Here is a 16,405-nt window from a genome sequence, read left to right on the forward strand (position 1 = left end):
GGCACTGTATGTGTGTGTGTATATGTATGTGTGTATATATATAAATACACACACATATATGTGAACAGCAGTGTTACAAGAGTGCTTTAATCCTGGTTGGAGACCCTGGAGTCCCTGCTCAGACCAGGTGCAGGCAGGCACAACTCCACTGACATCAGTTAAGTAGAGCATGTTTGCATCCATTAGGTGCTATCCATACATTTAACATGTTGAAGCCTGTTACCTCTGTCACTTGGCTGATACTTTCTCTGATCAATTCCTCCCACTCCTCCTCCGTCATGGAGAGCTTCAGCTCACGAAGTGGCAAAACCTTCTGGAGAAGCAAACATGCCTGGGCCTGGAAGAGAAATGAGAGAAGAGACGTGAAACTCTGCACTTTCTTGGGAAGGTGCCTCCAATGCACATACACCACCGAGACAAACAGCTGAGCACAGTATCTGGAGAATGCCATGGCGCAGATGTCACCTCCAACATGTACGCAACTCCCCTAGGGAACACGCTGGAGACCCTGGTAAGTCTGACCTTACTGAAGGGTTTTGGTTGAAGGTACACATTTAAAAGGGCCAAAGGGAAGGAAAGGGATTGCCTTGCCTCCAGATTTAGGTGTTAGTATCTGAAATGTGTTTTAGTAGCTGCTTTTAGTGCATCACCTTCAGTCTCCAAAAGTTTTCAGGCAGCCCTTTGTGCAACTCTACCCTTTACTGCACCCTGATGAATGCAGTAGGTACAAATAAACTAAAAAAGCTGACAGGGTAGCAAGTGCTCCATTTCAAAGGAAACCTAGATGGAAACTGCTGTTCAGAGCAGCACTCAGCATTACCCTGGAGTCAAACTCCTTCATTAAATCTATATGTTAGCACAGCAATGAAAAGAGTAACCACTGGAAAACCAGTTGGAATCTGCAATCTTCTCACATATCTTTTTCTATCCCAGATTTCCTATTTTAAGGCTTTCTAAGGTACAAGGGAAAATGCAACAATACACAAAGGAAGTGATAAAAAAAGCATGAGAATAGACTAATAAGGATTAGTGCAAACAGTGTAGAGGATTTAAAGGGGACTTCTTCTTAACAGCATGGAGTCAGCAAGCAAATTCTACCCACATATAATGACAAATTGCTCCCTCCAGATGCCACCACATAGGCCTAAATTGAATACAGGTATAAATACCAAAAACCATTGGGAATTATATCAAGAATTCATCTCACCTGAAGAAAGCCAGCACTGCCCCTTTCTAACCGCACACCATAACTGAACCTACCCTAGAGACAACGGAGTAGTTTGTCAAACTCTTTAATGAAGATATCACTGAGATCCAAAATCTAAGAGGCCTCAAGGAAAAAAAAAAAAAATCAACATAACAATACCCAGCCTGGACTCCACACACCCCTGGGGTCCAAAGGAGGCATCCTAGAAAACCTGTATTAGGAGGCTTACAACTACTTATTGAAAAATTGAAAGAGGAGGCAAGTGGGGAAATCTGCATTTCCCAAGAGCAGTAAGACCAACCAAGACAGGCAATTAGGTACAACACACCAAAAGCTCAGGAAGGGCCACGTTCCCCGTCCAACACATACTCTAGGCTTCCGCAACTGAGCGACCGGCATTTGTCAAAGCCCACAGGCACCAAATGCAGCCTTTTCGTAACGACACATCCGCTGCTGGCCGTGGCTAGAGGGACGGGACACTGCATGCGAGACCTCCACTGGGTAGTTTCAGAGCTCGTATTTGTGTTACGACACATAATATCATGGATCTGTGTAAGCTTACTTCCAGTTTACACCAGTATAGCCCAGGAAGAGAATTATGCATACAGAACAAGCCTTCCTTCACAAACAGGAATTCTGTTTGTTACTTGGGGGGTAGAAAACGGTAAAAAACCCGACAGTAATACATCAAAAGATGCATGTTGATTTAACGAGAGAGCAGGCACCTACGCCCTGTTCCAGGCGGGCAAGCTTACGTACTTCTTGCTATTATGGGGAGATTGCGTCTTGCAGAAGAAATTACAGCATGGTTGTGTATGTACCAAATACAGTGGAAAGCCACTTCAGTGCAATTACAAAGCAAGCACGACCCTCGGAGTACACAAAAAGCTGTAATTCATCCGGAAAGACTCAGGCAGGGTCACAAGCCTCAAGGCACCATCTCTTCTTTGGCAATTACAAAAGACATTCATACTGCACATGGGTGCAAAGCGAAGAGAAGGGTCCTTTTAAGCAGCCCTGAAGGTATCTCAGGACACCAGATTTACTCAAGATGCTCAGCGAGGGCCGCAGGCAACAGCGACAAGGGTCTGTTCAGGAATCGCACCAGTCAGCAGGGGGTGGGAACACTGCAAGTCCGCGAGAAAAGAGGAGATGAAAAGAAATCAAAGCTGTTCAAAGGAGCAAGGGGCTCTGGACACCTGAGACTCAAATGCTGGACTGGCAGAAGAGACCCTAAAAAGGACTTAGGCCTTAGTAAGCATCAAGCATGAAAATGATTTAAAAGAAAAAAAAAAAAACACACAAAAAAACCCCTTCTGTTTGTAATAAATCATGAAGTCAAAATCCCCAGTCTTTGAGAATCCTGGCTATTGCTATGACTTTTTAGTAATTTTTTCACACTCATATAACTTTCATGCTTCCAGTTCATATTAGATTCAAGCAAAGAGAAAATAAGTTTTGTTTCATGTAATTAGAACATTGCTATTGCTGTAATCAAAGCACTCCTGAGTTTCTTGATTGTTTTTTCACTCAAAGATAATTTAGTACCAAGTGTGAACCTCTTTTTTATTTTTACTCTTTCAAATGAGAAGATTTGCTTGTTCGTTGGAATCAGATTTACCTTAAGAGCTCAGCCAGAGAGTAAACGTGACACTAATAATTACAGTCTCCTCAGTGCCCAGTACTCACGCTGTGTTGCAGGGCAAGGTTACCAAATTTATCTCACAGCCTCCTCTGTTCCTGGTGCTAATAACTAACATGTAGCTCTCCTATAGTCTATTTTTCCAAAGCAAACTGTATAGTTAACTCCTTTTGCAAATGGAGGAAATTAAACCATCAAAAGAAGAACTGAAATGAATCGGTCAGAGAAATCAGGGGCAAAAACTAAATCAAAACTAAAACACTGTTCTTCCGTCCCAGTCCAATGATATAACCACTAAGAAACAAGACTTCCCACTTCTCCCAGAGACGTCACCCCAGCCCAACAAGTTCAAACTGAAATAGGAGAAGCAGCAGCAGTCCTCTTTAGAGAGAGGCACAAGCACCACACCTTGCTCACAGCACCTACCGGCACGTGAAGGAGGATCCTGGATGTCATCAGGAGCTTGCTTAACAAACTGGCACAAACTTTTTCCCTTGCACAAACTGGAAACTCCTACCTCCTGACCAAGATTTTTGGAAAGCGAGACCACACACACAGCACCTTTGGAGGAGAAAGGCTATCTCAGCTAGTACAGAGCTTTTGCATCAGAACACCCTTAACTCCCAAAACGTCTCACAAACCATCATCTATCTACCCTCAGCATGTTCCTGATGTGCCTTTTATACATGACACATGGAGCAGCTGCAAATGCTTTGCCATCACCTCACAGACCAGCAGTGATCTGAAGTTTGGAGAAGTTCTCCTGGAAGATCCAGCACAGACCTGGAGCCCAATACCCCCCTCCCAGCTCTGCCCTGCTGCCTCCTTCCCCGCCTCAGCACTACTTGTTTTTTGGAACATCCTACAAGCAGCTGGCACTTCTGGAAGCTGCCAGAATAACACTGATCCCAGTGATACCATAGAGGATTCTCTGCATTTGCTCAGCACCAAACTGAGCTTGCCAAATTCCCACGACAGGGCAAGCTCCGTGCTATAAACACGGTCAGAAACAGCAGAAGACCCAAGAGTTCCCAACTACCAAGCCCTGGTCCAGTTCAGAAAAGACCCCCATATGTACAAAATCTGGAATGCAAATGTGTGAAAACAGCTACAAGCTGCGAGAATCATACTATAGTTCTCTTTAAGGTCAGGAGGGAATGCTGCAGCCCATCTTGTACCCTAGGAGGCACCTAGCTCCTTCACCAAAGCTTTTTCTCCTTAATTCTAGCTAAAAAGAAAAAAAAAAGGTAAAAAGAAAAAAGAAAAAGAAAAACCTATGAAATAGTACAATGATAAATAAAAGCAAACAAAGATATCAGTTACATACATACATACTCCCACATATATCTATCAACCGTATGACTAAACAGGGCAGAAACGCTCATTATCAGTCTACGTGGGAGAAGAGAACAAACACGAACCAGCCGCAGTGCCGACCCGGTGGGCTCCTGCCAGCTTTGTTTCTTTCTTTCTTATCTACAATGATTGCACAAAATGCTGCTCAGTATAAATGCTCCAGATTTCTCTGTGAAGTAGTAAGCAGCATCCCTGCTTACCGAGTAACCGAGATGTGCCGGTAATTCCCAGATGTGCTCACCTGGCGCATTTAGCGGCTCAGAAGGGGAGCAATCCGGGTGGCTATACCACACGCCTTTACCCTTCGCAGTAAACGACAAGACATTCAGCCTGACTATTTAAAAAGGCAAGGAATGGATTAACCCCTACCACTTCAGCCACTGTTTTTTTATTGAAAGTAAACGTCGACTGCAGGTGTAGCTGTGGAGGTCAGAACAGCGGCTCTCCAAGTCCCCGTGCAGGAGAGTCGCTGCCGGCAAGCAGACCAAGGCGTCTTTCCATCACTGCAGTCGTGAAGGAGAAAAGCCAAAAACAAACAACCCTTTGCAATGGTGCAGAGATTATGCTTGCAATGTTCAAGAGATGCAGGCATGACCTAAATTCAGGGCTGTTTTTCAAGGAAAGCACATTGCTAATAGGAAGATACTTCTTTCTGATGCAAAGAGAAATGCTTTTGTTTTCAGTCCCCAGTGTTTTCCAAGGCTAGCTGGAAGAGGCTTTGCAAGCAAGTGGGGAAAAAAAAAAAAATATACCACACAAACACACTCTCATCAGAGACACCAAAATCAGCAGTCACCCAATGTCACCATCAGAGGAGCAAGAAACTGAAGACGCGGCCACATTGCAGCACTGCAAACACAAAGTCTGAATTTTCACACAGTCGTTTTGCCTGATAATCTCAAAGCAGCGTGCAGGCTACACCTAATTTACCATCCCAACCCCCTTAGGTGTTTCCATTTTACACAAGAAGGGCAATACGTTTAACTGGCTTGCCTGAAGCACATGGCAGTACGGGACTAATCTTCTTAAGGCTGCACTAGGACAGTATTTGAGCTATGTCAGACCTCACACATAGAACAGCAGCAGAGGGGAAGAGAAGGGCATTAATAGTCAGGATACTAAAGTTTTCACTTTCCAAAGTTTGGAGACCTTTTCTCCTTCCACCCTTCCTTAAAAACAGGCAAGCAAACAAAAAACCTATCATTCTTGTAACATCTAAACACGACCTTGTGCTGCCAACCCGTCCAGGGCTCGCAGCCACCGTGGAGGCTGCAATCACACAGATCCCGTGCTGCACGCATGACTAATATCGCTCGGAAAGCTGGGGTAAAAGAGCACATGCCAAGCACGTGGGAAATGCTAAACACGTTTCCTTTTGATTTTAAGGAATAGTCAAGTTTCCCAGTTAGCTGCAATTTGTTATATGTTAAAGCAAAACAAAGAACAAGCTCCCACTAACAAGTGTCTTGATTATAGGAGAATAATCTGCCATTTATTACCATAGTGCAGGACAACTGGAGCCCCAAGGCAAAAGTCCCTTCCAATTACTGTCAAAGCTTGGGTAAAAAGAAAGCAAAGGGCACACAAAGCCACGAACCAAGTGCCAAACTGGCCCCATTTCTGCTCCTTTCGTTGTTCCACTACTCTATTTTTACGTTTGCACAGGGTGTGGGATGGAGAGAAAGGCTCCAACAGAGCAGTCTGGAGTTTCACAGCTTGCTCTTCATTTCTCTATCCCATTTCTTCTGTGCATTTTACCAGTTCTGTGCCCTTAAACTACAGGTCTGTTTGCTGACCGTTTGGCAGGCAGAGTCCAGGTCAGGACTCGGCTCCAGAGCTTACTCAAAAAGACAAATTACGAGAGTGAAAGGAAAACAGTGGTGCTCTCTACCCCAGAGAGCAAATTCACAGCATGCAACACAGAAGCAACAGCAATTCAGTATATGCCCTACAAATATGCAACACTTTCCTAATGTACCTTGACACATTATAATCAGAATTACAAAATATCGAAGTAACCCACAGAGCTCTCTGACTTTGCAGGCAAGACAGACGACTTTGCTGGAACTGCTGGGGCAGTATTTAACGGAGCACTTAAACTCATGATGAACTTTGAAGTCTGGAGTTTCACACAGCCTGCTGACCTCGACGGGAGCAAACTGCAAATTCTCCTGGGGAGCTAAAGGGAGGGGAGGAGAGGAGGGAGAAAAAAAAAAAAAAAAAAAAAAAAAAAAAGGACCCTTTCCTAAAGTAAGTAGTACATGTCAGAAACGATCCTTCAAAATCCTTAGACAGTATTGCCACTGAACTAGCATCAAGTGGCAACTATTTACTTAAAACACACAAAAATCTTATTTGAAGGCTTGAGGAGTAAAAGGTGAAGCCCACAGACAACTAGGAAGCATTTGCCAGACCAGTTCCCCTCACTGCACAGGCTGCGGCGCAGGAGCCATGCACGGCGCAGGCAGATGTGCTTCATTCGTGCTGCCATTCAAGGGGTGCGTGGGTTAAAAGAAAAGTCCTGTCTGTGGCTCAACACGATTATTTGGGGGGGGGGGGGGAGGTCTTTCTTTTTTCCTTTTTTTTTTTTTTTTGTTAAAAAAAAAAAAAAAAAAAACAAAAACAAAACAAAAAAAAACTTCCTCATCATTGCTGAAGCAAAACACATCCAGGCAACGGAGCAGGGTGTCCTGGCTCTCGACTTCGCAGGTTGGGAAGGAGCAAGTCTCTTCCCTAGAGCATACCATTCCTGCAGCTGATAGTCCCACAGGACCCATCAAACCTGGTCGTATCGAAGCACAACCGGAAGGGTCAGGGCTCCGCACCGGCTGCCCGGGAGCACTCAGCATGGCCTTGCCAAAAACCCGCCGAACTGGCGATTCGCACGCCCCAGAGCTGAATTCCCTTCGCCAGAAAGCCTTCAGAACCAATTGTATTTTACAGCTTAAATTAAGTTTCTGCGACAAATGGATAAGAAAAATTTTGCAAGGCTGGTTAATTACGATATGTAAAGCATTTATGTGAAACCTAAATCACATTTTACAAGCTTTGATGAGTAAGGCAGTCTTGCTCAGTGTATTGCCACCAAACATCCTAGCTCATCAAGCTCCTGCAGTTTTCAGGGTTTTTGAATAAGCCATTCTGTACTGCAACCCAGTCTCATTCAAAGTAGACTGTACCTGTTCCTTCTTCCTAGTAATAATGCAGATTTCCACAGCTGTGGGAGGATGCTTTCCATCTGGGATCCTTTAAATAACTCACAAGAGCTTGCATATTTCCATTTTTAAAATAGTTCTGACACACAAGACACATTTTGCTCTTATACTAGATGCAGGCTATTGGTTTATGCCTTCCTTGAGCTCAAAAAGTTATTAGAGAATTTGTTTTTCATTTCATTATTTTAAGTCAATTTTATTTTATGCCAAAACCTCTCAAATAGGCACCATCCCTCTCTCTACCTATTCTCTAAAAAAGCTAAACAGCAGGTTGCAAACACAAGGGTTTGCATGTCCTTATAAGCAGTTGAACATACAGCCCCAGCAATTCCCAGTGCAGGCTAACTTTCCAGTCACAGCAATACTGAACTCAAGAAGAAACAGAAAATGGAAAAGCAATCACCTGCCAGTCACCTGCTCAGTGGAGTGGTAAGTCCCTAGAGGTAGCAGGAGAGCTGGATGTCTCACCTGCATAAGATGGGCTCAATACCAGTGTTTCAGAGATGCTGGAAATCTCTCTAAGATGCCTGCAAATAGGAGAAAACCACACACACAACAGCAGTGCTTCCAACTCTCAGATCCTGATCCCTACTTTGTAGCTCTGCTTCTGGATTTGAAATTTCACTAACCTACTTGCCGAAAAAGAGCAAAAGCTCCTGGGAAGACAGCAACTGAAGCAAAAGTGACCGGATAGAAATGCGGAGAGATCTTCATCTTTCTACCCTTCCTGCTGACTCTCCCTCCCACCCTCCCTTTTTAATCTTTACTATCTTTCATGCACTTCTTCACCCATGGCTCAACGCCCTGCCTTACACCGCAGCAAAGAGAAGTTCAGAAGTCTGTACACTCGCACTTGTGTTCCCATGGCTCTGAGTCGCAGGTGTCACATCGCTCAGATGGGCTGCTAATCTCATTCTGCTGCTACGGAGCACTTGTCTACGATACAGAAAGTTTTGTCACATTAGCTATACTGGCACCTCCTCCTCCTCCACAACATGAAAATAGTTATTCCAAGACAGAAGTACTTAAACCACCATTGCCAAATCTGAGTGAAAAATAAAAAAAGGATTGAGCTATGGTCAGTATGAACCACCTTTATATAATGCAACTGCGTCTACGCTACAGTTATATCAACCTTAGCCCTGCTGGTAAATCCATCATTGCTTTCACTGTGAAGATTTTTTGTTTGATTTTCTTTTTCTTTTTTTTCTTTTTCTTTTTTTTTTTTTTTTTTGTTTTTAATATACTTGAAGCAGTCAAGACACTGAGACACTGGAGCAACTTGCCTGCAGATGTGGGCATACACACTCCTTTTGCTTATGTAAAAGTTTCTTTATGCCCTAAAACATCATTCATTATTGGTTATCCAGGGACTCTGCAATCACTGGAAAGTATCCTCTCCATTGCTGCCGAGAAGTGGATTTTTCCATGCTCGGTTCCTCTGCAAACAGTGCTCTGGGGGATGCTCTTGTCAGAAGAAAAGCCTCATCTTCTGCCTGTCTAACCAGAGGAGCCCAAAGGCGAGAGCCTGCTCAGGACGAGGGTCACAACAGGACACCTGCGCTCTGCGCTCCAGTACAGTTACTGCCTTCAGCACCGCTCTGTCGGGGCTGGGATAGCAAAGAATCGAAGCTCCCTCCTACAGTCACCACAATCTAGCAGAAGCTAGTGACAGAAATAAGATGTTATTAGACTTTAAGGCAGCAAGGATGAGTCAGTACACACAGGGAGAAGATTTGACACTGCAATTTTTCAGAAGATAACTGCACGTTAAATACTGGCCTTCACTGGCAGGTTTTCTGCCCAAGATGAAGGGTCTGCAGGACATTCAGGCAGTCAAAACAAAGAATATACAATATGACACACTGGACTCCTGGGCCAGGCTTGGCTCATGGTATTAGAAACTAGCTTTGAACTTTTCATCACACACACAACATAAAGATACAGCTAGTGAGCATGCAGGATTGGGGGAAGACATTATTTACTTATGTTCTTCTTCCACCAGGGGCCAAGAGCAGCCCCTCAGGACATGGCAATCCCTACAGAAAAATCTGGATATTGGTCTGCTGCTTTGGTGAACACAAAGGTTCATTTCTCCCTGGGGTAAACACCATATCAAAAGGGCCAACTGGTCTTAACGTTTCCCTTAAAAAAGTCAATAGCTTATTATCCCAAATTCTTGCAAAATAAAAAGATGCCACAACTGTTAAGCAACTTGCATGAAAAAACAAGATAAATCAGTAGCAGAGCAGATTAGTGCCCACGAGCAGTGATGTTTTCTTGCTCTCTTTGTAATGCCCTGAGCAACAGGATTGAAATATTAGTGAGGAATATTGGTATTAACAGGGTGTACTGAGCAAAGCAATGGATCCTATGTAATGCATCCAAGCTTCTCCCTTCTCACATTAAAAAAATAATATTAATTTTAAAAAGAAGACAGAACATGTGTTTATTTCCCTCCACACTCCCAAATGCACTACACTCCAAAGCTAAAAACAAAGTCATAATAAAAAAGAAACGGCTAAAACAATCTGGTTTCTTAATATGGGCCTGTTGATTTTGAAGCATTTCTGCTTTGCTTTAACAAGCTCTTCTGTCTGAACAACGGAGCTAAAAACATCCTTTTGTTATGAAAAGAAAGCAAAGATTCTCACAGAACATCCAGGAGCTGAGGTTCAGAGTAATCATGCCAAATATCACAAAACCTCTTATGAAATCATTATCTGGGCACTATCCTTTCTCTCGATCCTGGCTTCCCTCCAGGCAAAAAAAAATAAAATAAAGAAAAAAGCACCACAAAGACTTTTACTTTGTCAACATTGATTTCATGTCAGCTTTGATTTTATTGATGTGCACGTGATCAAAAACCAAGGAACTCCTGCAGCACCTCAAGTTAATTGCAGGTATCTGTAAAACCAAAACCAATAGGTGCCCCCGCCAGTTCCCCTGCTATGGGTGCTTCTCCCAAACACGTCCTAAGCCAGATGTCTCCTCTGCACCACAAAGCCAATTTTCCCCAAATAAGGGGAGTCATGCAACAGGATTTTCTTAGGACATTCAGAAGGCAGCTACTGCATAATGCAGTCTATTTGAAGAGACTTTGCTAAGGTCAAATTTAATAATTTAAGAGATTTAAGAGCAGTATGTATTCAAAAAAAGCCCATGTTGCCTATGCACTGCCTACCTTTTAGCTGCAGTCTCCAATTTACTAGACCAGAGTCTTGCTGTTGCAAGGACGAAGGTTTTCATCTTCTAAGAACATTTATCAATAGATAATAAGAAATTAGAATTCCATTCACTCAAATGTCAACTATTGAAGTTTACCTTTCAAAACATATATATATAAAAAAAAAGTACTCCTCGCACATCAATAAATTTGTTAGCTTGAAACATTGAAATAAACAGCACTGCTAAGCAAAATGAAAAAGTTGGAATTGTACTGGGTTGAACTTTGTAGTTCAGATGAGTTTGTAGACTCATCCAGCCACATACTCACCTGCACATCTCTTCATTTTGCAGAATGCGCTGAGAGAAGCAGCGTGACATGACAAGCTGCACGTTTCCCTAGGGCACAAGGGCCATGGTTTTCAGTATCTGTACTACTAGAGATGGCTCAAAAATCCAGCACAGAAATCCCAACTCCTTTCTTGTGCTTCAGCTCTTGCATGCGGAATCTCAATAGTGGCCAGGAGAAACCAGAGAGAGAAGCAGCCAACCTCCACCCCCAACAAACAACAGAAAAGGACCTACCACCTTCAGCTGGAGCTCATCAGACCAGCTCTGTCACCGACCACTACCATTTCATTTTACATTGCAGAAGCCCTAATCTTCCTCACCTGACAACAAAACAACCTTCCAACACACCTACTAGTATTTCCAAATGAAGTTGCAAAAGCCCATGTAAACATAGCAGCAAACATTACCCAAAACTTCAACAAAACAGAATTCAGTCCTGGTGCTTTTAAAATATTTTGTAGCATGCAACTTGAGCCCACATGCTTGTAATAGCCACCATTTCATCACAACCACAGGCTTTTTCCCCCTCCTCCTGTTTTTCATTAAGCTATCATTAAATACATGGCCATGACCTTCCCTCCAAGCAAATTTTGCCCATTTGTTCCACACCAATATCTACTCATCATGTTGATCAGAGGGTTCTGTTTGACAGCCTGGGCAGAAAGCACCTAGGTGGCTCACTGTGAAATGCACTTCTTTTTAAAAACTATGAACTCCCCACGTGTCAGATGGCATTCAGTAGGCTAGGAAATTACTCAGTCTTTGGAAATCACTGCAATATGGACTATATCTAACTCCACAAGCCCATCCAGGATGCAAGGCTGTTAATGTTACTGTTCAATCCTAACCTTGGATTGCTTTTGTCAGCAGCTGTGTCTACTACAATATCAAATAAAATGTAGGTGACTTCTTAGTTTTCTTAATGCCTCCCCAGCTAAGATTAGAAGTATGTTTCATCCATCACTTAGAATTTGCTGCATGGCCAGCAACACAAACAACTGAATAAATATTTCTGATATCCAAGGAAGCAGAATAAAGAAGCAAATAAGAACTTCTTCTTGCTCTCTTAGTGCTGCACCAAGCACAGTGCAATAGGGGATAAAGACAGAGACTACTAACAGGGCATTTTCTCTTTGCCAGTCAGTTAATGCCTGGTTATGGATTTCTATGTGGGCAACACAGGTATCTATTTGCTAGACATTTCTTGCAAAATGCTTCCACAGGGACCATTTAAAGGCACCAAGCCATACAATAAATACTCCCATCTGAAGGAAAAACAGTACAGCTGACAGTACTCGTGATGCTCCAAAGAGACCAGCGCAGACACAATGACAGGAGTCCCTTGTCCATCTGAAATACAACACACGAGCACATAAAAGTTTGCAATGCAAATATAAGTAAAAACTGTCAGGAGATTTCAAGCACTCTGCTTAACTGCAGTCAGAGGGAGCTGAAAAATGTAAGCAGCTCTTTTTAAATTTTCAACCATCTCACATAAGCGAGAGGAAAAGCAGAAAGAAACACAACTTACATAGCAGTTCATTCCAGACAGCTACATTTCACTATGGCATCAGACACCTTTCTAAAGAACATCAGAGACTATTTATAGATGTTGTCAACATCTTCCAAAGAAAAACAGTTTCTTGAGCTCTCCCAGTGCAACAGAGGCTCTCAGAAGTGAAAAGTTGGACTGCAATAATCCACATCTACAACCACCCTAAAAGTCTAGGAATTAAGAACTTGGTCCTAAAATGTAGAGCACTCTGGCCCTAACCCAGCAAAGCACTTAAGCATTCAACTGTTTCCCCTTTGACTTCAGAGGGACCATTTACATGCCTAGAGCTAGTCCATGTCTTTGCTGGCTTTGCTGGTTCCTGATCACATAGCTCAGAAGTATGCAGGAGTCAGCCCCTTAGTTCAGCTTTACCTTACAAAATGCAGAATCTCCTTGCCCATCTCATTAAACAGAACAGAAACAGGAATATGAAAGCAGAACACTAACTGGGGTAAAAGCACGTCAGTTCAATACACACCTACCAGCTGCAAATGACTTCTCTTAAAGAAGAGGGGTCTCCAGAGAAAGGATGTATGTGGGGCAGAGAGAGACAAAAAAGGAAGAAGCCACAGAAGCCACAACAGCCACAGTTGCACTGTATTGCATGAAGAAGTCACCACTGCCTCTGGGTAGTTCACTCTTTGAAAGTCTGCTCACCTCAGTGGGACCTTGGGACGAGCCCTCCGTCTAAGGCCACCTCTGCAAAGCACTCAGCAGCATGTCCTGCCTCTGCAGAGAAGGGCTGGAGGACGTTTTGAAGGAAGGATACCTTTCAGTCACCAAGCATTTTCTTGGCTAACATCAGCAGCCTGGTTCTCATTTCAGACAGAAAAGAGATGGAGTCAAACCAGTGCTGGTACTCACATGGGGAGGTTTATTTTGTTTCAGTATTAGTTACAGCTTATGCAAAATATTCCACACCAACACTTTCCTATACCATCTGCTGGAAACTATCTGTGAGAACGCAGGCAAGGCATGGCGCATTAATGTAGTGATCTATTCATTTATCACAGCACGAGGAGGAACGCTCCCACACGCACGCACAGTGCCATGGTGCTGGCTTCTGACGCTGTGCAGTGCTTTTACAGCTCTTACTGTATTAAAGTTTAATTACTTTTTAACTTAGATATTTACATAGAACATAAACTGTTCAGACAGATAACTGTCAGCCAGCCAAAAACACTTCAGCAGGACTTCAGGATCGTATTTTACTCTTCTGATGATGGCAGCCCTGGCACAAAATTACTTCAATTCTGTAAAATTATTTCTATATAAGCTCAATCCCTTTGGGGAGACTGCCAAAATACCAAGGTCAATTAGTAAGTTATCTAAAATACTCTCTCTATCAGATAGATCTTATAGGGTTACATGTCACAGACTGCTTTATAAAAACATGTTTTGGAACATAAATGAATCTCTATGACAAAAGTTGACACTTCAAACTCTGTTTCAGTGGTCATTCTCATCTCTACACTAAGCAAAATGATTTTTATTAGCTTCATGACAGCTCTGTGCTTACATCAGCCTTGCAGAATTCTAGCCAAATCACAAAAAAAAGAAACTCTGGTGATGGACAAATACAGCATCGTTATGCTCCCAGCTACTGCAACATCCTCAATCAATACAGCTTTAAAAGTAAATAACACAGAGATGCATTCAGACTGATTTGTGACCACAGTGCAAAAGTAATTACAGAGGCTCTCGGTAATAGCATTGAAGTACACGTACCCCAGTGCCTTTCCCAAAGGAACAGAGCAAGGCATAGGTATCAATTGATTTGCCTAAACTCTATGAAAAAGTTACAGATTGGAAGTAGTCTAGATGTCTGCACGTACAACTGAGACGGGGACAACATCTTACTCTGGTAGTAATAGATGTTTCATTTTCAAATTGGCTGTGACTATAAATAAAATTTTCATCAGCCACCAAACACAAAAGAGGTGGAGCCTGTGTTGAGCCACTTATCCTAAGAGGCTCTTGCACAACAGCTGATATGCAGAGCCATTACCACTTAATTAAACTTAACAACGGAGAAGCCAACCCACAAAGGGTTTTTCTCTATAGGTTACCACTTAAACACTGGTCAGCTATGCTCAACCGTTTGTGTTGAAAACAAAATGCTCTTTTATTTCAGCTTGCTTCAGGAGCAGCAGGGACTATGTCCTCAAAATGTGCTTGGCACTGTATTTAATGGACCACAACGCACAGAATACCTTGCTAGTGCATCAGCTAACAAGATGATTTCTAGCAGAGAAAATCAAGAAGGCTCCATAGAGATGTTGTCCAGTGGCCTAGAACAGCTCCACAAAGAATCACAATAATGAAGTTTTGCTGCTGGAACAGGAGGACTGCTCAGTAGTCAGAGCACTGGCTTAAGACTCAGAAGATTAGAATTCATTTCTGAGCTCAACCACTTATCATCCCCAAAGGACAGAAGGAACAGGCCTTCCTACCACAGTAAATGCTCTTTTGGAACACTGTCTTACCAGGTGCACGTGCACTGCTTTCCACAGCAGTGTCCTGCTGGTCAACAAGCAGTATTTTTACAGGAAAAGCATGCTTGTTCCAGTCCAGGCTTCCAGAGAGGTTTTTGCTTCAGCCCATACACAGTTCACAGCTGGCCCTTGGTGCATGCGCTTGCCACAGAACCCTGCATCAGCAATAAACCTGGGTACTGCAGTGCAACCAGCCACACGTTCTCCTTCTTCACCTCATCCTCAAACTAACAAAATTAATCTTTAGGGAAAAAGCATTAGTTCACTAACTCATCCAGCCCTCTGGCAGCACAAGCATGTATGAGAGAGAATGTGTACGGTGGGGCAGGGGGGGAACTGCAATAAAAGCCTCACCATAACTGATGATACATCACCAAAGAATGTGTGCTATTACGGCTTCAGAGGGACAGCCCAAGACCGCACACAGTTCCTGAAGTAGATGTTACTGCAGCTATGCTGAACATCCTGATACTGCTAAAAATAAACCAGGAAGACATTCCTCACCTAAGGCTCAGGAGGGTTCTGGTATGTAGCTGAGTCATGCAACAATCATTAAATTAAACACATCTTGTTCCTCGGTTTACACTCCATCAGCACAAGGCAAAACAACAACCCATTTGTGTGTAGTGAAAAAGCAACACTGCACCCACTGAAACAAGGCACAAGGAAGCAATCTCAAAGCCTGGAAAACAATTTTTCTCCTGGAAAACAATTGCAGCAGTACGATCAAATTGCATTAAGGAAGGAGGAAGTGAGAACAAGCTCACACACATTTATTTCCAAACAGAATTGCAGAGAATGTGTTTAGTGCTTGTAGAAGACATCAGACTGACACCAATATCCTTAGTCAACAAAACGGCACACACGCCTCCCCGACCTGTTAGCACCACACACATTTTGCCTGGCTAACTGCAAGGCTTTGCACTGCCAACAGGTTCAACCGTGCCAGAAGCTTACCACAATTTATTAGCGCTAGGTCCGTGCAGAGGTTTAACACAAGCTCTGTTTTTGATGACATGTCATTTGTCCATACCAGTCTTACCACTGAAATACATCCCCAGCTCTCATCTGTACTTAATCTGTTTGGAGCACACGTGTGTATGCAGGTATGCATGCATGCAAGGGATTCTCAAAACAACAGCTACACTTTACTTAGGTGTAAGCTCAGTTTCGGTAAGAGAAAGCTATCAAATCTGCCAATACACATGACAAGATTCAGCACAAGTGTGCACTGGTTCCACGGTCCTATCACTGAAGACATTTCTCCTCATTGCTACAGCAAGTACAAGATCATAAACAGTGAGATTGATTTTCAGGGCCTCTCTCCTCAAGGCTGCATCCAAAAAGCTGGATTAGACCCTCCAAAATTGTTTTACTTCTTTATCACCTTGTCTTTTTATTATTTTAACTTGTAGCACT

General features: G+C 43.1%; 1 protein-coding gene across 1 annotated transcript in view; it reads right to left on the minus strand.

The window, feature by feature from the left end:
- MYBBP1A (MYB binding protein 1a) overlaps window positions 1–16,405 on the minus strand; it is a 58,067-nt gene that overhangs the window by 13,584 nt on the left and 28,078 nt on the right. The window contains exon 24 of the mRNA XM_062592840.1: window positions 224–337. Coding sequence (XP_062448824.1) covers window positions 224–337 — 114 coding nt within the window. The remainder of the gene's footprint in view (window positions 1–223; window positions 338–16,405) is intronic.

This window comes from Rhea pennata, chromosome 20, assembly GCF_028389875.1.
Source record: "Rhea pennata isolate bPtePen1 chromosome 20, bPtePen1.pri, whole genome shotgun sequence".
In the NCBI taxonomy this organism is placed as follows: Eukaryota; Metazoa; Chordata; class Aves; order Rheiformes; family Rheidae; genus Rhea; species Rhea pennata.